Source organism: Pleurodeles waltl, chromosome 1_1 (assembly GCF_031143425.1).
Source record: "Pleurodeles waltl isolate 20211129_DDA chromosome 1_1, aPleWal1.hap1.20221129, whole genome shotgun sequence".
Taxonomy (NCBI): domain Eukaryota; kingdom Metazoa; phylum Chordata; class Amphibia; order Caudata; family Salamandridae; genus Pleurodeles; species Pleurodeles waltl.
This window is the reverse complement of record NC_090436.1, coordinates 25,616,801-25,639,971: the sequence shown is the minus strand read 5'-3', so window position 1 is coordinate 25,639,971 and position 23,171 is coordinate 25,616,801. Positions and strand designations below refer to the sequence as shown.

The 23,171-nt window shown below is 45.2% G+C and overlaps 1 protein-coding gene across 2 annotated transcripts in view; it reads right to left on the bottom strand.

The window, feature by feature from the left end:
- Nucleotides 1-6,310: 6,310 nt before the first annotated feature.
- Nucleotides 6,311-23,171, bottom strand: part of LOC138258027 (protein mab-21-like 3) — a 36,083-nt gene continuing 19,222 nt past the window's right edge. The window contains exons 4-5 of one of the 2 annotated variants that reach the window (XM_069205915.1): nt 22,724-22,970; nt 6,311-7,093 (exon numbers count right to left, since the gene is read on the bottom strand). In XM_069205915.1, coding sequence (XP_069062016.1) covers nt 22,734-22,970 — 237 coding nt within the window. In that variant the 3' untranslated portion in view covers nt 6,311-7,093; nt 22,724-22,733. The other variant, XM_069205923.1, reaches the window with a different exon arrangement.

Here is a 23,171-nt window from a genome sequence, read left to right as displayed (position 1 = left end):
CACTCGACAGGTGATGGCTGTCACTCCTGGTCCATGCTGGTCCTCAATGGCCCCCGTAGTGCAGACAGTGAGTCCTGATCATGACGATAGTAGGAGAAGTGGTGCAGAGCTCTCTCAGCTCGCGTCCGCCATCTTAGCCTCCCAGGGCATGCCTTCATCCACCCATATACTTTTATTTAGGTCTCACAAGTCAATACACAAGCTAATCTAGCCTTCTTCCTTTGGTGCAACCTACACATGACCAACCATTCTGATGCTTCAAAGGGCTCAAATCTTTTTTGGTGTTATTATTAGGAACATTTCTCACCCTAGGGTTACTGGTTTTGCATCCTTCTACGATATTATTTTGTGAGGTATTCTCTTCAACAAACCTAGCTCATCCATGAATACTCAATCCTTTTACTTCACATTTCCCTCATATTTAACCTACACAACATTTGATTTTCTCATCTTTTCTTTGTTTTTCTATATTTGTGCCTGTCCAACTCATGTACATTATCTAGTTTGCTGTTAGTGGAGCTATCTATTTCTTTTAACTACATTGCTGTGTGCTCCATGCCTACAGTTATTTGAATAGTATTATCCAAGTTAGGGTCCTATTTTAAAGGTTTCTCTTTTATCCTTTCATTATTGGTGCACCTTACATTCTGATCTCTTATTACGGATTCAGTCAGTTGTTCAAACTGACAAGACAAAACTAATCCCTTTAATGCGCCTACCTAAGGAGCAATGTATTGATCCATCCTTAGCATTCGATGGGAAAAAAATTGTAATGCCTAAGTACAACATTAATCTTTGATGTAAATTATGAATCTAACATTTGTAAGGACATTTCATACATGTTGTTTGGCTCACTGTTCCCAATCCCTCAAGATAGTTCTGATAAATCCTCATATAATCTCTTTCCTTTAATTCCCTAATGATGAAGAAGAATAGCTTGTTTTCTGATTGGTCTATAGATCTCTCCTCTATGGCTAAAATATATGTTAAAAATAATGTTTCAATTGTTTCCATGGTACTGGTAGGTCTCCAGGAGTTGGTAAGCATGATGGCGGAGATTTCATGCTTTGATCTACCATACTGATTGCCTGTAAAACAATGTAAATCTAATCTAAACTAAAAATGTAATACAATAGGGTAATACAACAGATTATAACAACAATCTAAATTAATAAAGCGCATAGGCCATTCTGACCTGTTCTTCTGTTGTTCTGTGGTTTAGATCTCTTTTCTATTACTACTCTTTTGCAGTTGCCAAGTGCATTCCTCCAAGGCTCCCTGAGGCAAACAGTGAATGGTTTGTGAGATCAGTGAGGGAGAGCTTGTACACCCAGGCCCAGATTTATGAAAATGTGGCGCAGGGCGGCAAAGCAAGTCACCTTGCTGCACAGCGTTATGGCTCCATAGTGCAAGGGTACCTGCGTTGCATGTAGGACTGCTTTAGAGCAAGAATGGACACCTTCCTGCACAAAAACAATCCTAAGAGGCTTTTTTTCTTTCTATGTGTGCTGCAGAATGGAAAGAGGAGAAAACAAGGTGAAATAACAATATTTCTCCTTGTTATGCCTCACCTGGGTTGACGCAGGATTTTGGGGCATTCCCAGGTTTACCGGGGTTGGTAAATCTGGGAATGCTTCAAAAACTATGGGAATTGCATGGAACTGCCTCACTATCGCAGAGAAGGGTATCACAGCGATTTGCGCTGCTGTACTCCATATTTTTGAAGCCATGCAAAGTGACTTTGCGTGTCTTCATAAATATGACTTAATGGTTTGCACAACGCTTCTACCACTTTGTGTGATGCAAGCATGGCACAAACCCCTCATAAATCTGGCCCTCAGTTCGATAAGTATAATTTGATTTAACTGCTACGGTGCCTTGGACGAGGTGATCTCGTCCAAGGCACCCGGGAACTGGGGGGAGCACTAGCGCTCCCCCATGGGCTCAGTCGTGGATGGAAGGGGAAGCCCTTCCCCTTCCACCCCCACCCCTCCTACCCCCCAGTGACGTCAGCGCGCTGACAATCACGGAGGGCCTCCTCCCATGCGATCGAAAGAGAAATGCAAAGCATTTCTCTTTCGATCACGTGGGGGAGGCCCAGAGAGGCTTCAAAGGGAAGGAAAATAATTTCCTTCCCTTTGAAGTCTCTCTGAGTTTTTCAAAAGCCGGATTGCAAAGCAATCCGGCTTTTGGAAACGCCCACTAGACACCAGGGATTTTGTTTATTTTTAGAAATTGGCATAAGGGAGCAACCCCTTGGGCAAGGGTCGCTCCCAGGGGGGGGGGGCATTTGTTTGGGAAAGGCCTTTTCTGCCCCCCCCCCCCCCCCAGGCGGGCTGAGCTAGAGCCAAAATCCACAGGTAGGCACTTTGCCAAAAACACTGTGAAAAAATGTGATGTGTCCACGTTGTGTTTTAGGCCATTTCCTTTCGTGGGCGCTAGGCCTACCCACACAAGTGAGGTATCATTTTTATCGGGAGACTTGGGGGAACGCTAAGTGGAAGGAAATTTGTGGCTCCTCTCAGATTCAAGAACTTTCTGTTACCGAAATGTGTAGAAAACTTGTTTTTTTAGCCAAATTTTGAGGTTTGCAAAGGATTCTGGGTAACAGAACTTGGTCAGAGCCCCACAAGTCACCCCATCTTGGATTCCCCTAGGTCTCTAGTTTTCAAAAATGCACAGGTTTGGTAGGTTTCCCTAGGTGCCGGCTGAGCTAGAGGCCAAAATCTACAGGTAGGCACTTTGCAAAAAACACCTCTGTTTTCTGTCAAAAATTGGGATGTGTCCACGTTGTGTTTTGAAGCATTTCCTGTCGCAGGCGCTAGGCCTACCCACACAAGTGAGGTATCATTTTTATCGGGAGACTTGGGGGAACGCTGGGTGGAAGAGGAAATTTGTGTCTCCTCTCAGATTCCAGAACTTTCTGTCACCGAAATGTGAGGAAAACGTGTTTTTTAGCCAAATTTTGAGGTTTGCAAAGGATTCTGGGTAACAGAACTTGGTCAGAGCCCCACAAGTCACCCCATCTTGGATTCCCCTAGGTCTCTAGTTTTCAAAAATGCACAGGTTTGGTAGGTTTCCCTAGGTTCCGGCTGAGCTAGAGGCCAAAATCTACAGGTAGGCACTTTGCAAAAAACACCTCTGTTTTCTGTCAAAAAATTTGATGTGTCCAGGTTGTGCTTTGGGGCATTTCCTGTCACGGGCGCTAGGCCTACCCACACAAGTGTGGTATCATTTTTATCGGGAGATCTTGGGGGAATGCTGGGTGGAAGGAAATTTGTGGCTTCTCTCGGATTCCAGAACTTTCTGTCACCGAAATGTGAGGAAAACGTGTTTTTTTAGCCATATTTTGAGGTTTGCAAAGGATTCTGGGTAACAGAACCTGGTCAGAGCCCCACAAGTCACCTCATCTTGGATTCCCCTAGGTCTCTAGTTTCCAAAAAATGCAAAGGTTTGGTAGGTTTCCCTAGGTGCCGGCTGAGCTAGAGGCCAAAATCTACAGGTAGGCACTTTGCAAAAAACACCTCTGTTTTCTGTCAAAAAATGTGATGTGTCCAGGTTGTGTTTTGGGGCATTTCCTGTCACGGGCGCTAGGCCTACTCACACAAGTGTGGTATTGTTTTTATCGGGAGATCTTGGGGGAACGCCGGGTGGAAGGAAATTTGTGGCTCCTCTCAGATTCCAGAACTTTCTGTCACCGAAATATGAGGAAAACGTGTTTTTTTAGCAATATTTTGAGGTTTGCAAAGGATTCTGGGTAACAGAACCTGGTCAGAGCCCCACAAGTCACCTCATCTTGGAGTCCCCTAGGTCTCTGGTTTCCAAAAATGCACAGGTTTGGTAGGTTTCCCTAGGTGCCGGCTGAGCTAGAGGCCAAAATCTACAGGTAGGCACTTTGCAAAAAACACCTCTGATTTCTGTAAAAAAAAGTGATGTGTCCACGTTGTGTTTTGGGGCATTTCCAGTCATGGGCGCTAGGCCTACCCACACAAGTGAGGTATCATTTTTATCGGGAGACTTGGGGGAACGCTGGGTGGAAGGAAATTTGTGGCTCGACTCAGATTCTAGAACTTTCTGTCACCGAAATGTGAGGAAAACGTGTTTTTTTAGCCAAATTTTGAGGTTTGCAAATTATTATGGGTAACAGAACCTGGTCAGAGCCCCACAAGTCACCCCATCTTGGATTCCCCTAGGTCTCTAGTTTTCAAAAATGCACAGGTTTGGTAGGTTTCCCTAGGTGCCGGCTGAGCTAGAGGCCAAAATCTACAGGTAGGCACTTTGCAAAAAACACCTCTGTTTTCTGTCAAAAAATTTGATTTGTCCATGTTGTGTTTTGGGGCATTTCTTGTCGCGGGCGCTAGGCCTACCCACACAAGTGAGGTACCATTTTTATCGGGAGACTTGGGGGAACATAGAGTAGCAAAACAAGTGTTATTGCCCCTTGTCTTTCTCTACATTTTTTCCTTCCAAATATAAGAGAGTGTGTAAAAAAGACGTCTATTTGAGAAATGCCCTGTAATTCACATGCTAGTATAGGCACACCGGAATTCAGAGATGCGCAAATAACCACTGCTTCCCAATACCTTATCTTGAGCCCATTTTGGAAATACAAAGGTTTTCTTGGTAGCTATTTTTCACTCTTTATATTTCAGCAAATTAATTTCTGTATACCCGGTATAGAATGAAAACCCACTACAGGGTGCAGCTCGTTTATTGGCTCTGGGTACCTAGGGTTCTTGATGAACCTACAAGCCCTATATATCCCCGCAGCCAGAAGAGTCCAGCAGACGTAAGAGTGTATTGCTTTAAAAAATCTGACATTGCAGGAAAAAGTTACAGAGTAAAACGCAGAGAGAAATGGCTGTTTTTTTCACCTCAATTTCAATAATTTGTTTTCAGTTGGTATTTTCTGTAGGAAACTCTTGTAGAATCTACACAAATTACCCTTTGCTGAATTCAGAATTTCATCTACTTTTCAGAAATGTTTAGGTTTCTGGGATCCAGCATTGGTTTCATGCCCATTTCTGTCACTGACTGGAAGGAGGCTGAAAGCACTTAAAAAGAAAAAATGGGGTATGTCCCAGTAAAATGCCAAATTTGTGTTGAAAAATTGGGTTTTCTGATTCAAGTCTGCCTGTTCCTGAAAGCTGTGAAGCTGGTGATTTTAGCACTGCAAACCCTTTGTTGATGCCATTGTCAGGGAAAAAAACACAAGCCTTCTTCAGCAGCCACATTTTCCCATTTGTTTGAAAAAACCGAAATTTTCACTGTATTTTGGATAATTTCTTGGCCTTCTTCAAGGGGAACCCACAAAGTCTGGGTACCTCTAGAATCCCTAGGATGTTGGAAAAAAAGGATGCAAATTTGGCTTGGCTAGCTTATGTGGACAAGAAGTTACCAGAGTCTAAGCGCGAACAGACCCAAATAGACAAAAAAAGGCCTGGCACAGGAGGGGGAAAAGGCCTGGCAACAAAGGGGTAAAAATGGGCATGCTCCATCCCCTTCCTGCTTGGGACTTCACTCGTGTCTCTTTGAATGTGCCAAGATACGCACTCAACAAGGTCAGACTGGCATTAAGCGTGTCCCCAGGAGGCTGGGGGCTACTTCTTTTGTCACTGAGGTCCGGTTGTGTAGCAATGCAGCAGTTTTAAAATCACTGCAGAGTTGTTTGTATGTACAACAGTTTTAAGGCAACAATTAAAGTGCCAAGATAACTCAGGTGATTCATGCACCTGCTGGAGAGAGATCAAACTTTTGTCTAGTGGAAATTGTGGCTCATCTAAGGTAGCATGGAGGTTTAATATGCCTTCTGCAAAGAACGCGTACCATGCAGACCACAGAACAGTACTTTATTGTGTAGCTCAGTGCGATACTGGTTTTGTCAAAGAGATCTTTTTGCTACTGTGTACTTCATAAGTTACAATCATCATTTAGCACAGTGAGGTATGAACTGAATCAAAGAGCTGCATGCACACTGCATGGTCCGGGTTAGAAAGTTCTGTTTTTTCCAGTCTATGATTATCCTAATTTTGCTGTAAAGGATTTGTTTGGGTGTAGGAGGCTGTCTCTCTAGGTAGTGAATGAAAATGACATGCACTGTGCATAGAGTCCAGGCAACCCCACCTTGGTATCCAGAGGCCAGACTAGACAACCTAATCCTCTATTTTTGTGGTTGTGTGGGCGAGCAGTTAGGGTTATCTAGGAATCGTGCTAAGCATTTGTTGTACTTACAGTATCAATAAATGAAGACACACTCAAAAGAATAACTCAAGTCCAATTAATAAAAATAACATGGAGCTTTATATAATTTTTAAGGACAAAAACTTTATTACACGGTAAGCTGTTTTTAAAATACAAATACTTTTCAGTTTCAAAAATTGACAGTGCAATGTTCAGAATCTTCAATGTTATCCTATGGGAGGAAAACAAGAATGCAGTTTTGCAGGTAAGTAAATTACTTACAAATCAGTCTTCTGGTTTGAGGTCACACCAGGCAAGGCTCAAACCAGCACCAAGAGTGCACCCACAGCGGCACAGGTGAGGCCGGGTGCAGAGGTCGGATTTGGAGTTGGGTGCCCAATGTTAACTAGTGGAGACTGGGGATGCACGAAGATGCACTGTACACAGTTGAGTACAGGCGGCGTCATAGGTTAGTCTCCAGGGGTCAAGGTAAGCACCGGCGGGGTGGGTCATAAGGCAGCACCAAACTTACATCCTCAGCGGTACACGGGCAGCCGGGTGCAAAGTGCCAATACAGCATCTGGTGCCCAATGTTATGCAATGGGGAACTTTCACAGGACCAGTGGGCTACTTGGACTCAAGCCATGGGCGTCGGGTGCAGAGATGGTTCCACAGGCAGTTTTGCGGTTCCTCAGGCAGACTTCTTCTTCTTTAAAGCTGGTCTCTTTGGGACAGGTCCACTGTCCACAGGAGATCTTAGCCTTTTTTTTCGAAGGCAGGCAGGCTTGCCAGGACTTTGAAGGTTGCTGGGCTGCAGGACAAGTCGACTTTTGGTGCAGGTTCTATGTGTGCAGCATTCCTTCCCTTTCCTTTTGATGCAGGGCAGTGCAGCAAAGTGACTTCCTGCGCTTCCCTGTGGCAAAAACACATAAATGAGGCCAAAAAACGCTGTAGTAATCTTTAGGAATGGCGCATGTTGACACATGGATGAGCAGCTAAGGAACACAAGCACACTATGCTGTGCTCCCACAAAAGACTCAAAATACAAGTTTGACTCCATATTTCAGGATATCCAAGAGTCCATAAAATCAATGAAACTGAAAACAGACTTTGTGGCAATGTAATTTAACCTGTTGAGAGCAGACCACATTAGTAGACAGAGTGGGATATGTGGAGGCCACATACAGTGGTATGACAGAGCTTCATAACTTCATACAAGACCTTCAAGAAAGAGGGAGATTTATTAAACATAGAATGGAAGACTCAGAATGGCAAGCACAGCAGAACAATGTGCAATTAGTGGACATGTCTAAAAAACAGAATATGAGAGGGCTGTAGAGTGGGCAGGGTAGAAATCAAGAGGATGACTCTCCTTGACAAATGTGTGACTACAGGAAGTGCCACCCCCCACCGACCATGAGGCATGGGGCCTTCAAAAACCTAGGTTAATTGACCAGAAACATGTTGGCGTGAGAAAGGGAAACAAGGGCCATAATACCCAAGTTCTTCCTCCCATAAATACCCCATGGTATTGTTTTAATATACCAAAGGTACCATTGAATAAAGAGATATCTTGTGGTTTACCCTTAGGTAATTTTAATAAGCATACATGGATCTCAGAAATGTATCCAGATTAGATCATTTCTAAGAACTCCCACAAGAAAATCCATTTTGAGGTTGAGTATGCCCTGGTATTATCTTACCAGAGTGAGGTGAGGTGGGCAATGATGAAGCATGTCACATTGAGTGAGTGAGCCCACCTTATCCAACTATTGGAATTGCCTGCAATGGAGGTAACTGAGCAGACAAATATCTAAATCAGTTGGAGACACTTGAGAAAGACTCAAGTACCCGAATAAGTGAGTACTGCATCCTTTTGTGTTGTGACGGTTCAGAGGCAGGAGCGATATCCTAAAATAAGCCTCCCAATTTTTCTCTTTGTGGTTGCCGTTTAAAAAGCAGATGAGCCATCAATGGACTTGTTTCCTAAGGAGTGATTCACACAGGAGATTGTGGCCAAAGGAGTATCTAAGTGCGTCTGTGAAAAGGGCACAGCCAGGTGCCAGACCACAAGCTATAAAACCAAAGCTACGAAACTGTAGGGATGGTTGTATGACAGAATATTGAGAACAATATCATAATACTAGAATATCGTGTCAAAAACATTGTCTACAAAAACATGGAGTTTACATACCATGTAAACTACCAAAATAACAAGACAGAAATATAGTGAAACAGAATATTCACAAAAAAGGTAAAGAATACTACAAAACTCATGTGGGTATGGCTAAGATACATTGCTCACAGCAATGAACCTCTGCATTTGTTACAGCTTGCTTGAGATCAGTTCTCGCAAAAAGAGCTTGTAAATTGGGAGCTCTACAATAAGCAATGACTGGCGGTTTTGAAAAAGCTCCCACCAAGCAAAAGTAATTACCTATGTCCCGGGGTGGGCACCCTGGGAGATAGCAGGAGCCAGCCCTGTGGGGTGGAGGTCCCTGAGGCCATCCTTGGCTCCTCAAGGGGGGGCCACACAGCCCCCTCAAATGTTGGATGTGCCCCGGGAAGGTGGTAGTTCCCGGGCCGTGAAATGGACTACCCTCATTATTTTACCCCCCAGGTGGTGGTTGTCCCCGGGGCCGGGGATCTTAAATGACCCCCCTCCTTGTTATATTTTAGCCCCAGGGTGGTTGCGGTCCCTGGGTGCAGGGGGCCAGGTGGCTCCCCCACATTACATTTTATTAGAGCCCCGGCAGATGGCAGTCCCAAGGGCTGCGGTGAGGAGGCAGAGGGGGGCGGACGGTCCCCTGTCTTACATTTAATTTGAGATCTGGGAGGTGGCGGTTCCCAGGGCTGCAGGGGGCCCGGGTGGCCCCCGCTTTGTATTTGATTACAGCCCCAGGGAGGTGGCGGTCCTCGTGGCTGCTGAAGCATTGGCACTTATTTTTTTTAAATCTATTTCACTTAAATTATATGAAAGCCCATAAAGGGCTAGATGCCACCCCCAGCATTACCACTACCCACACCACAGGGACATTTCAAGAGGAGGGAGCCCATCCCAGGTAAGTTACAGGTAAGTGTATGTGTATATCTGTGTGGTGTGCCACTGGGGGGCCCTTACGTGGGGCCCCCTGGCTGGCACTGGGTATTGTTGGGCTTGCCTGGGGACACTGGTCCCCTGTGGTGGGCATAGGGGTAGTGTTAATGACTTCTGTCTACACTTAGACAGGAGTATTTTTTTAGCTGCTTGTGTGTCCAAAAATTATGCTAGGCCGACTAGTGGCATATATTTTGCCGCTCATCAGCCTAACGGCATTTTTGACCCACTAGCGCCATATCCCCATATGCCATCTGTCACTGGCTAGTGTCTTTTTTTTAGATGCTAGCCATTCTTTAGTGCCATAGTGCGTCATTTTATAAATATGATGCAGGGATGGTGTTAGCTTGTGTTTAAAAAAATTACGCACAACTGTGCTATCACAGTTGTGCAGCATTTTTCATAAATATGGGCCTCTATCTCTCCCTCTCACTTTCTCTCTCTCTCTCTCTCTCTCTCTCTCTCTCTCTCTCTCTCTCTCTCTCTCTCTCTCTCTCTCTCTCTTTCAATCAACTCTCCCACTCACACACCCACTCAGACACTTCCACACCCACTCACAGACCCACTCAGACACTCACACACCCACTCAGACTCTCACGTACCCATTCACAGACCCACTCAGACCCTCATGTACTCACTCACAGCTCCAGTCAGACCCTTATGCATCCACTCAAAGCCACTCAGACAGTTACACACTCACTCACACACCCACCCAGACTGTCACACACACACTCACACACCCAGTGACACCCTGATGCACCCACTCACAGGCCCGCGCACATACTGACGCACCCACTAAAACACCGATGAACGCACTCTCACACTGAGACAGACACTCTGACAAACACTCTTACCCCCAGATTCAGCCTCTCACACCTATTTTCACACCCACAGAAGCCGTGGCTAACTTCCGCCGTGCATGTGCAAAAGGCTGTGCACAACATCGGGTTGGGTGGTTAGGGGGGTTGGCAGCAGGCCACAGGGTTTCTATGAGTCCTCCCCCATGGAGCATAGAGTATAAAAGTATATCCAAGTTGCCCCCTTTACTATTTTATTTTTTAAGTTCAGTAGAAGGGACTGAGTCCCCAAGTCCAGTAATGGCTGCCAGTAAAATTTTTCTCATGTTGCCAGCAGCCAATCAGAATGCTTTCTCTCACAGGAGTCCGACTCCCGCAGAAGCGATATAGCCCAAAGGAAATAAAGATTACTGGGCCGATCCGAATGCTCTATTTTTGTATTGGCTGTCCCACGAGAATCTCTCAAGAAGGTTGCGAGCCCAACCTTCCAGATATACAATTAATTTTACCCTTAATTTCTCAAAAACTACTGAACAAATTTACTCAAATCACAGAATGCAAAATCTGAGGACCAAGATCTAGCTTCCTGCCAAATGTAGTATAATTCCATTCAGCAGTTGTTGCTGTAGCCTTGTCGAAAGAAGTATTTGAAAAATGCATGGGGATTGTGAGTTTTGGGACCCCCTTGACGTATCACCCTGAAAATTTCCGGAAAGGAGATGAGATGGATGGATATTTTTTCAGGGAATGTTTTGTGAAGATAAGTCAAACGGGGCCAAAGTTATTAGCAAACCAAAAAATGTTCTTTCTATGGAAAAGCCACCCTAACTATAACTACCTAGTGGCGACCATTAGTAGGTAATTTATATACTATAAAATAAATGTAAAAACTATGAAAACTGGAGCAAATGTAGTGACTGTCTCAGATGTGTGTGATGGTGTTAGGAAGTTGCATGTGACTTGGATGCCACTAGGTGGCAGTGCTGCAGATGATCATGTGAGGGGTGCTCCTCAGTAATAAGAGGGTCGTCTGAGAGTCCACCTAGCGAGAATCTGGTTGGGCATATGTCTGTTGTGAGAGGGTGACTCGCCCGGAAGATGGACATGGGTGAAGTCTGCCTGCGCCAGACTAGCCTGAGTGAGAGAGGGAGTCTGCGAAGAGGGAGCTAGAGTGAGAGAAACCAAGAGGGGAGGGTGACAGTGCTTTACAACCGCTGGATTCACTCTTTCGGGATTCTGGCCTGGTTTCTGAGGAAGGTCTTTAGTGTGAGGTAGGTGATCGCTTGGTTCCGTGTGATTGTTGGTGGGTTGTCTGTTAGTGTGGCCTGGACTCCTTGTGCATTCTGAATGTTGGGACTGCTTCAAACCAGCTGCTGGTACTGTCACGCAAATTCCAGGTGGAGGTCAGGTAGGTGAAGCATGTGGGTCTCTATTTACGAAAACAACAACCCTGTGTGGCCAGTCAGCCCAAAATAGGTGTTGTGTCCTTTTCCAGTGTCAGCCTAGATGTCAGCAGAGATGGACAGAAGATCCAGTCCCCCCAGCAGTCCTCAGGATAGAGGGTACGATGATGCATTTCTACCCTCATGATCCACAGACCTTTACCACTCGCACCTGAAGCTCTACCCATAACCCTCACAGGGCACAGATGCCCACAGGTAGACACTGTGCAGGGCCTCGTGGGAGAGTGTGGTCTTGGGAGCACAACAGAGAAGTAACCTTGGTGGTTCAATGACATCCTGCCTCTGCTACTCTGTAAGTGTGTGATGCTTCTTGTGTATATGTGGGTGTGTATGTGTGAGTGCGTGTGTGATTTTAAAAACCTAACAAGGTTTTTTAAATCACTAAGCTGTTTATCAAACTGCCTGTTCTCTCTCAGCTCCTAGAAGCTTCTCCGAAACTCTGTTCTCAACTTTCTAATTTTTTTTAAGAACAAGATTCTGTGCATTGTTGAGACCTTAATAGGAGCAGGAACAGCCAATATTGCAGATGTCTATAGGTCAGATTGCCAAATGGCATCTACTGCTATAAATGGCAGAGAGTTCAGTTTGTGAGTTCCTCCCTCACAGCCCTGCTCTTTGACGGAGTTCTCCACTATTTCATTGGAAGACTTAGAGCAAGCTCTCAGAGCTTGTAAGTCTGGCTCCCCAGGTGATCCCTGCCCTCCCTGATTTTCGGTTGCTAATATTGAGGCCATTAAACCCTCTCTCAATTTGTTGCACAACAACTCATTGCACCATGGCACCCAACTGCTGGAAGAGCGCTAGATTGATTCCACTGCTGAAAAAACCTTTGCCAGACAAGAAGGTCCTGGCCAATTTTATTTTTGCCAACATTCTCAAACGTTCTTGAAAAATTAATCAATACCAAGCTCTCTAGATATCTTGATAACAATCAGTTGCTACATCCCTCCCAATTGGGTTTTGCCCGGGACTCAGCACTGATTATACCCATGTAGAGGTCTCTGATGCAATCAAATTGGCCGTGGACAATGGGAAGAAAGTGGCCTTGCTGTTGCTGGATCTCTCAGCGGCGTTTGACATGGTTTCCAATCCTATCATTGTGCAGGGCTTGCAGGACATAGGGTAGGTGGGACCACACTGGCTTGGCTGGGCTCCTTTTTATCAAACAGATGTTAGTCGGTGTGGATGCAGCCATTCACACCTGGCCCTAAATTTATCGTTTGGGGTTCCTCAGGGCTCTGCCCTCAGTCCGACATTGTTCAATGTCTACCTGTCCTCTTTGGCAACCCTGTTGGAATCCTTTGGAGTTCAGATTATCTCTTATGGTGACAAAGTGCAGATCATTCTCTCCTGGGACGGGAACATCTCTAGTGCCCAGGATAGATTTAAAGCGTCTGCCAGTGGTGTTTCAGTGGATGTGCCGGAGTAATCTCCAGTGCAACACAAGTAAGGCAGAGGTTCTGGTGTTTTGTTCTCTCCCCCCTTTGTGGGGTGGTGAGATCTGGCCTAGCTCTGCTCCTTCTCCTCTGACTCCCACCTGAGTGGTTAGGAATCTTGGAGTGAAATTTGGTAGCAATCCCTCCATTAAGCCGCAAGTGGAAAGTGGAACATGTTTTGGCCTTTTTCAGTTCCTGAGAAAGTTCTTGTTTCTGCTCCCGGCCCCTTGCCAGAGATGGCAGTCCATGCCCTCATCACATCCCGGCTGGACTATTCCAATGCATTATCCTGGGGACTCCCTGGGTACTAACTATAGAGACTCCAGTTGGTGCAGAACGCTGCAGCTTGGCTCCTGCTTAACGTTCCGAGGAACATTTCTGTCCAGGTTCATCTCAAGGAGTTACACAGGTACCCAGCAGGGCGAGAGTGAAGTTCAAGGGGTTGGTCCTTGCCCATAGAGCTTTCTATGGACGAGGCCCCAAATATTTATCTAAGAGACTTCCTCATCATTATCCTTCCAGAACCTTATGCTCTACTGATGCCCTGCTGTCAGCGGTGCCTAAGACAGAGAGGAAGGGATGGGGGAGGCAGTTCGTTCTCTGCGCTAGCTGCTATGAGTTGGAATTCCCTCCCCCTGTACCTTCGTGCCACGAAGGATACTTGGACCTTTAAGGGTAGTCTGAAAACCTGTCTTTTTAATGGAGATTTTTAGTCCGTTCGTCCCTTGTGAGACCAGTGGTTAAAGCCCCTGTAGTGCCGGGACACTCTGTAGAGTAGCCGTGCGCTTTACAAGACTAACTGATTTGATTAATGTGTGAAGGCTTGGCCCCAAAGATGACTTTTACATTATTTGTACACACCTCCCATTCCTTATAATATTTTGTGCTTTGCCATTTATATATTGGAATGAACCAGTCTCTTCCTGTCTAGTGCCTACTTGGGATTCATATATGAAGGTTGTCATTAGCCCAAGTGAGGAACTGCTCATTGTGTTGACCCCAGCAGAAGATTTCATACTTCTAGTATACTCGTCTCTGTTGCTGAAATACTCAACTTCGGCCTTCTGTAAACCAGTCAGGCGGACCTTTAGGTTGGTGGAGAGGGTACTCTGCCGAACCTAGTAGGAATTCAACCACTGAGTTCAAGTAGAGGATAGAAGCCTGAATCTCTCAACCAAGGAAGCTGGTAATGATTGTTTCAAAAGATGCACCTGCCTTAGCCTTATCCAAGTTACACCTGGCTACACCACCAGAACAGCACCTACATTGAAGCAGTTAAGAGTGGTGTCTGAGTGGAATGAGAGATTGAAAAAGCTGAATTCTGCAGTACGATTTATCTGGGTGAATGTGAATTGGTTGAAGTTACTTGAACTGATGTGTACATCTAGACCATGGGTACTAACAGGCTGAAGTCTGTGGTGTGCCCGAGGGCCGCATTGATGGCATCACTGTGGCAGTGGGGTTTTTTGTTAAGCTGTATCTGAGTTTTAAAGCCTCTACGACCCCTTGGAGTAAGCCTTCCCTACTTGCTATCACTACCTTGGGAAAGTCAAGTTTAAAAAGGAAGTAACTTAATTATTGAACTGGAATGATATAGATTGCACAATGTGAAACCATAAAACTTAGAATTAATCATGGCTTCCTCACTTAACCAAATTGTGTGATTCTAAGCAATTGTCTAATTTCCGTTTGCCTTCCTTTTCTTCATTTTGACCTATAAGAGCACCTTGAAATGCATGTGGTCAAGATATACTCTGTATAAAACGTTCTCTTGTGTTTGATTTATGAAAGCACAATGTTGTCCATCCATAATAACAACAAAGATCACTCAGAGTGTGCCTCGAGGTAACTGACTTGCCTCTCAGTTCAGTTTTGGCATTGTTGCCATGTTGGGAGGAGTCATGACTGTTTCTATGCTCATTTGGAAAACTTTCACTTTTAAAAAAAATCTCAAAGCACTAATAGAATCTTATGTACTAAGGTGAAACGCATGTTAATGAAATACACTTTTTTAAAAATTTGAAGAGACTTTGGACCTGATTACAACTTTGGAGGACGGTGTTAATCCGTCCCAAATGTGACGGGTATACCACCTACTGTATTACGAGTCCATTATATCCTATGGAACTCGTAATACGGTAGGTGGTATATCCGTCACATTTGGGACGGATTAACACCATCCTCCAAAGTTGTGATCAGGCCCTTTATTTCTACATGTTGAAAGATGTCTCAAAATGAATGTGTCCTTAAAGTTAAATGGTGCAGGACACGTTATCTGCTTCTTTTCTTTTAGTTAGTGCTTGCCTGTTTAATTAACATCTTTATGAACGTAAGTCCTCTCAGCAGCCTGGTGTGGTCATTCAGCTGGGGCTGCCTGTGAAGCTCAGCAGGGCCACTTGAGGCCTCCGGGCCGTACTTTGCGTATCAATGTACTACAGCCTCAGAGCTGTAACGGAGGTCCATGCAGACCACATGGTCCCCAGTGTAAAGGTCAGGGGGGGGGCGCTTGAGGCCTCCGGGCCGTACTTTGAGTATCAATGTACTAGAGCCTCAGAGTTGTAACTGAGGTCCATGCAGACGCAACGGTGCCCAGTATAAAGGTCAGCAGGGCCGCTTGAGACCTCGGGCCGTACTTTGAGTATCACTGATCTATCCCATGGGGCACTTTTAAGTGAACTGTGCCTAATCCATGCCGATACTATTGCCATACACCGCAGGGAGAAGGCACTGAACGAGGTGCAGTGCCTCAAGGTAGATCAAACAGCCCAGTAATTGAGAACGTAATTTGGCCGTGCAGTGTTTAGTTGTGCTGAGAGAACAACTGAAAGGTGAGCAATGGTCTGGAAAACATGTTATTGTTTCCATTGGTTGCCTGTTGAGTTCTGAGCGCTTGTCTCCCCAAATGCCTGTGACCCACGCTCTCACTATCATGACAGTTAAGTGTGGACAGGGTTGTAATACGCACAGTTTTCAAAAACACCAGTGGGCAAGGACCTCAACCATCACATTTAGGCAACCCCTGACTGCCCCGTCAGCCCCTGAATGGGGCCTGACGAAGGAACCCTGCTTGCCTGTTTGGAAAATCCATTAAATGAGTCAGGAATAACATGGGCCGAAGTATCCTGTGCAGTGGATTGAAGTTAATGGCCTGGTTATTGTGGCTAAACAGTGGGTTGGCTTCAGGGCTTAATTTGAACCGGTAGTTTCCGGTCCTCGGCATCAGCTCTTAATTGTCAACACCAGAACTTATGAACATTTGCCACATGGTGGCGCTGTTTGCTGATTCAATACGCTTTAAAATTACTAATAGCTGCCTCACAAGTAATTCTTATAACTTTGGGAGCTGGAATAGTCTGAATAGTCACACTTGTAGGAGTGTGATGCTTAGTAGTTGTGTTCTTACTATCATCGGCAGCGCTGGCAGAGGCAACGGGTACTGCAAACTGCAGTGGCCTCCAGATGAGAGCCTTGGCACTTATTTTGCACAAATTAAGCACTGGCTGGCTTTCTACGGGCACCGGGAGGAAAAAAGAAACGTGACTTGACCGAGCAAGAAAGTGTTAATGTCACAACTCTGTTCCATAGTTTGTCAGTGAGATGTGTGTGCAGGATATTACTGTAATGTTCAGATATCAGGATAAAGTGTGATCAACATGGTACTGTTTTCATCGATTGTCCACGGTACAGATTCACCTGCCCGGCGCTAGCAATTCTAAGGGCTGCATGTGGAAGAGTGGACTAGTCATGTGAAACGGCTGTGAGCTCCGATCAGGGGAATTTTCTCTCTCAGATTACCCGGGAGAAGCTGGAGAGCTGTTTACTGGCTAGTAAAGCGCTGCACAGGCGGATAACCTGCCTCAAGGCACTGGAAAGAATCTAGAGTACTATATCAGAGGCAAATCCCTACAACAAAGTGGATTTGGGGGCAACTGACTATCTAAATCTGGAAATATGGAAAACTAGTATTAATTACTAAGGGCAACATGTACTAAGATTTAACAATGCAATTTCCTAATTACAATTTCATGCAAATCGTAATTAGGAAATCGCAATTTCAAATGTATGAAACTCTTTTGAGTTTCATTTGCGATTCCTAGTGGATTGCAAATAGACCTACCTCATTAATATTCATGAGGTAGGTCTCGGTTTGATACCCATTGGGAATCGCAAAAATCACATGGATGGTGGCCAATCCATGTGATCAACGGTGATTAACGGTTTGTCTGACAAACTCAGGAGGAGATGGGATGTTCTAGTGCCAGGCCTACTGTTTGCATACAGGGAGGTTCCACAAAAAGGGGTTGGCTTCAGTCCCTCTGAATTATTGTTTGGGCACCCTGCAAGAGGGCCATTGTGCCTAGTGAGAGAGTCTTAGACTAGGACTGAGATCTCGCATGGCAGAGTACATGTACAATGCAAGCAGGAACTTGGAGGCCAGGCAAGAGCTCATGAAGCTCTGGTATGGCCAGAGAACTACCATGCCTAAATGCAAACCAGGTCAGTTGGTGTGGGTGGTGGAGTCTGTGGCTCCTAGGGCCCTCCAGGACAAGGGAACTGGGCCCTATACCATCCTAGAACAAAGGGTAAAGTTACCTATCTGATGGACTTTAACACCCACAGGAACCCCCACAGTGTCCTGCGTGCTAACTGGTTGAAACCCCACCAAGGCAGGGCAGACATGATCATGTTGATTCTCACAGATAAAGGAGACGAAGAGGAAACTGAGCCCCTGCTGGACCTCCTCTCCACTGATGTGCAAGATGGGTCAGTGGAGGGAATTGTACTCTGTCCCAAATCGCCAGCCTAACAGCGCGAAGACTGCACGCAGGTGCTTGGGCAGTTTGCTTGTCCGTTTTGACTCACCCCTGGACTCACCACTTGGTGTGTCCATGGCAATGGGGACACCCTATCTGTCAAAAATAAGCTGGACAGGTTGTCTGACCAGGTCAGAGCCAGTATCAAAGCTGAGGTAGCTAAGCTGCTGTAATTAAGGATAATTGAGGCTTCTGACAGTCTATGGGCATTTCCGGTGGTGCTGATACCCAAACCTAATCCTCAGGGGGAAAAGAAAGAGTTGAAGTTCTGTGAGGTCTACAGAGAATTGAATACAGTCACACAGACTGATGCTCACCCTATACTTAGAGCTGATGAGCTCATTGACAGGTTAGGGGCTGCTAAGAGATGAGTACATTTGATTTGACTTCAGGCTATTGCACGAAGTGGAGGAGCAAAAGAGAGGTGATCATTTTCCACACCAGAGGGGCACTGTCAGTTTAGAGTAATGCACCTGCCACCATCCACCGGTTGGTGAACGGAGCCTTGTCTGAGCTGGAGCTGTTAGTGCAGCGTATATGGATGATATAGCTGTGTACAGTTCCACCTGGACGGATCACCTGACCCCCATAAAGCAAGTGCTTCAGGCCCTGCAGCAGGCAGGCCTGACTAATAAGGCCAGTAAGTGTCAAATAGGGCAGAGGTCAGTTGTGTACCTGGGTCACCTTGTAGGCGGAGGCCATATACAACTTCTCCAGTCTAAAATACAAACCATCTTGGATTGGACTGCTCCTGTAACCCAGACACAGGTCATGGCTTCCCTTGGCATGACTGGGTATTATAGAAGGGTTGTTCAAAATTATGGGACCATTGTGGATCCCCTAAAAGGACATACCTCTAAGACGATGTCAAAGAAAGTGATTTGGACTCTAGCGTGTCAGGTTTTTGACCCTATGAAGGCTGCTATGTGTTCAGCACCAGTGCTGCTGGCCTCTGATTACACAAAGGAATTTGTGGTTCAAACAGGGGCTTCAGAACATGGGGTTGGGACAGTGTTGGCACAGGTAAATGAAGGGAGCCTTGATCAGCCAGTTCCCTTCATCAGCCTTCGACTGACCCCCAGAGAGCAAAAACGGAGTGCCATTGAGAGGGAAGCCTTTGCTGTGGTTTGCTCCCTGAAAAAGCTGAGATCATACTTATTTGGTACCCACTTTTGTGCATAAACTGACCACAGACCTCTCAGGTGGCTAATGCACATGAGGGGGGAGGGAATCCTAAATTGTTGAGGTGGTCCCTTTGCCTACAGGGGATGGACTTCACAGTGGAACACAGACCATGGGTGGCCCATGCTAATTCAGATGGACTTTCCAAGTTTTTCCACTTAGCTGATGAGGCCTGCCATGGTGGCAGTTAGTTACCCATCACCTTTGTTTGGGAGGGGTGATGTGAGAAAGTCACCCTTTTAGTATGTTCACCCCACTGTTTCTGACTGATACTGATGGTAACTGACCCTGACAGTGCCCTGAGCTCTGTTATCCATCACCTTTCATTTGGGAGGGGCGATGTGAGAAGGTCACCCTTTTAGTATGTTCACTCCCCTGTGTCTGACTGATACTGATAGTAACTGACCCTGACAGTGCCCTGGGCTCTGCTTAACAAGTTCAGTGCTCTGAATAAATGGTATATGGTCATACATTACAATGTTATAATTCCAATTAGCAATGGCAGACCCTTTAATTCCCTAGTAGATAATAGGGCAAGGGGGATTCAAACTACATCTAAGTCCCTAGTATTTAATAGGTACATTTCCCAGTTTTCAGTTTTTACTGACCTTTACAGATATACATAGACAGAAGACAATGGGGCAGATTTAAGAGCACTGGTGCCTCCTTGCATCACATTAGTGTCATTTTTATTATGCTAATGTGGCCCAATGAAGCCAAAATCACTGCGCTAAATATAAAAAGTGGCACAATACATGCATTGCACAAATTTGTAACCCCTTGTGCTACATTATGCCTGCGCCAGGCATAATGTATGCAGAGGGAGGCATTCCCCCATTAGGGGGAGCTGGAAAAATGGCACAAAGAAATCTAAAAAATGTATTTGAAAATGTTTTTCAGCATTTTTAATGCCTGCTTAAACTTTTGGTGCCAACCCTGAACAGTACATCAATAGTGTCTGAAATTCGGACGCTATTGCCCCCTACCCTGCACCACGGTGAGCTGTTTTTTTTAATACGCCGCCCACATGGTGGTGATAGGGGGGTGCAAAGGGCCACATGAAAAGTGGCGCTACATGTAATGTAGCACCACTTTTCTTAAATCTGGCCCAATGTGTCTCCTGTTTGTATTTATTTTTAAAAGTGGAGAAAACTCAGAATTGTGCTTCTTACTGTGACTTTCCTTGCTGCATGTTGTGAATTTCAAGACAACACATGAGCAGATAAGCAGCATGCAGAGGTAAAAAACATATTAAAATATCTTTAAATACATGCATATGTTAAAAGATATTTGCATCAAATTGCTAACATTTACCTGCGGGTGTGGTGTTTTGCTATATTTTGCTGCTGACTTTGGTAAAACAAGACAGGCATCAAAGAATGAGTGCGCGTTTATCAGTTAAATAAATGTGGAAATGTTCCATTTTTTACGCCACTTATTCACCAACAGCAAAATAAATATGGATAAATATTATTAAGATAAATATAGATGGAAATGTTAAAAAAAGAAATACCCTAAACCGGGAGTTCTTCCAATAGGGCAGGGAAGTTTAGAGGCCCAGTAGATTTCCTGCACTGAGTGTGCACTACTGAGAGCCTGCTGTCATTTTCAAAGGCAGCCCTGCCTTGCAGACTGTCTTTAAAATGTAAAATGCATGCAAATTCGACTTTGCAATTAAAGGTACTTCCAATGTATCAATCTACCTTATTTTTACATATGTCACCCCCAAGCCCTCCCCTACATGTTCTAGAGGTAGGGTGCCATGTAACTGTAAGCAGGGACATTATAAAAGTTAGTTTATATGCCCTGGTAAGGGGGAAACTGAACCTTTAATTTCCCCCCATTGTAGAAAGTTACACCCATAGGCTAAAATGGAAATATTTTCCATGAGCCTAACTTTGCTAAGAAGAAGTTAAAAATGCCATGACTCAAATGAATGGAAATGATAAATGCAACAATTTGCAATTGCTGGAATTGTCCTAACATGTACAGAAAAGATGTTGTGAGATTTTACTATAAGCCAAATGCTAGCATGCTAGAGGTCTCTCCTGATTGGTCAGCCCTAACAGGATTGGAAAGGCTGCTTTGACGAGGTGATAAGTGGCCTTCACTGAGCAGAGGCTATCTGATGTGGGAGGTAGGCAGATGGTGAAGTCAGACCCGAAAGGGGGCTGGGTGAAGCAAGCTGAGGCTTCAAAAGGATACCAGTCAGAAAGGAATGCAGCCAGGCCTGCCCTCGAACCCCTGTGCCCCACAGAAAGATGGTATGCTCAAGAAAGGGATCTGCAGATGCGCATAGGGGGAGTAAATGGAAATTAGCTACACCGGGGGTTGGTGTAGCCAGCTCTTGCTCCTCTGGAGGAAAATGTTCCATCTTGGAAAGTTAAAGTGCTGTGCTTTATGGGACAAGAAGATGCCACACTTTGGAGAAAGTTGTCGTACCTCTGGGTGGCACCCTGCAGCTTATTTGATAAGGATGCCCACCGACTGTCCCCCAAGATGAATGTATAACAATGGCTGATCTGCATTGGCATTCAGATCTGCCACCTGAAACCCCAAGAATAAGAAGGACTGCCTTGCTGAAACCCTGGTTTGCAACGCAGAGGCCGGCACACTTAAGGACGGCGCCTGTTGCACACTGGAACCACACTACAAAGGATTTTTCCTTGCTTAAAAAAGGACTCCAGAGTGGACTCCCTGCAGCAACAGGTTAAAAGAGCTTCACTTCACCAACTTCCACAAAAGTCCCTATCCTGGAGTGCGTCCAGCGGACTTGCAAGGATTTGGCCAGGTGCATTGTAGGAACTGTAGTCCCAACAACACATGGAGCAACTCAGAGATTCTGGAACCTTGCATTGGGGTTGTTAATCACTTTCCTCCATCAAAGTTCCACAAACGCCCCCATCCTGGAGTGTGTCCAGTGGACTTGCAAGGATTTGGCTAGGTGCATTGTGGGAATTGTAGTCCCACCTTCCCAAGAAGTAACTCAGAGATTCTGGAATCTTGGATTGGGGTTGTTGTGGACCGCTGTCCTGCATCTAAAAACATTTCTAGAAGTAAGTGTAAAAATGCTACATTTTGGACGGCTGGAACTCTTGACTGTGTCTTGGTACAGACAACCTTCCCTTTAAGTGCCATTTGCTTCTCTTTCATGTCTTTGGTTCCCTATATTGGATTTTTGTCATTTTAAAGATAAAAATATTTACTATTTTTATACGTTGGTGAGGGATTTTTATTGTGTGTTGTGTCTGACTTATTTACTGTACTGGTGTATTTAAATGCTTTCTCCTGAGTTAAGCCTGACTCCTCGATGCCATGCTACCAGGGGTTGAGCCAGGGGGCTACTTTGTGGGGTTGTACTGCTGGTGGTAGGTGTGTACTTACCCCTACCAATACCCAGCCTCTAAAGTCACCATGTGCGTCAACTTTGACATTGTCCCCTCCAGGGCTAATTAAATATTTAAGCCCTTGAAAGAGAACCTCTGATAATTATTGAAGCTGAGTTCGAGCAATGCTTCTCGTTTGGACAATCTACCAAACACATTAGCACAAATGCTCTTTGGACTTTATGTTAAAATGTGGGTGAACTCTGTGTTTTAATGTGCTGTTGTGTACGTTTTTTATTAACCGAAATAAACAATTCATTCTCTTTAAGCGTTTGCGATCCCTGCACCAGAAACTCTGCAAAAAAGGTGTGAATAAATATGGTACGAAAGCGCTACCCAACATCTGCCCAAAATGAGGTGGTGTTTACCTGGGAATTGTCATTGGAAATGGGACATTGGAGAAGTTCTAAACTTGATGACGTCTTTCCAGAGGTCCTTAAGGCGGGAGCTGTGCTCCGGTTTGAAGAGGTTGACATCTGAGCCCAGGAAGTAATGATTCAGGCGTCCTTCCTTGAGGCAAGACACAAGTTTATCCACCAGCCTTGCAAAGCTCCTCGCCAGGTCCTTCCAATCGCTCGGCGAGGGGTTTTCCTCGCAGGCCCAGAACAGCACAGTCTGAAGAAACAAGCATATGTACTAGTCAGTCACAAAAAGGATGCTCTAATCACCCCATGATGACCATCTGCTTATCACTGCATTCAAAGGGTTTTATGGCATTTGTTTATGGCAAGTCTTTTTAGGACATTTCTGTCTATGGATTGTTTTCCCGAGGTACTTGTGTTTACATGTTTACTTTTTGTTTTATAAATACGGAGT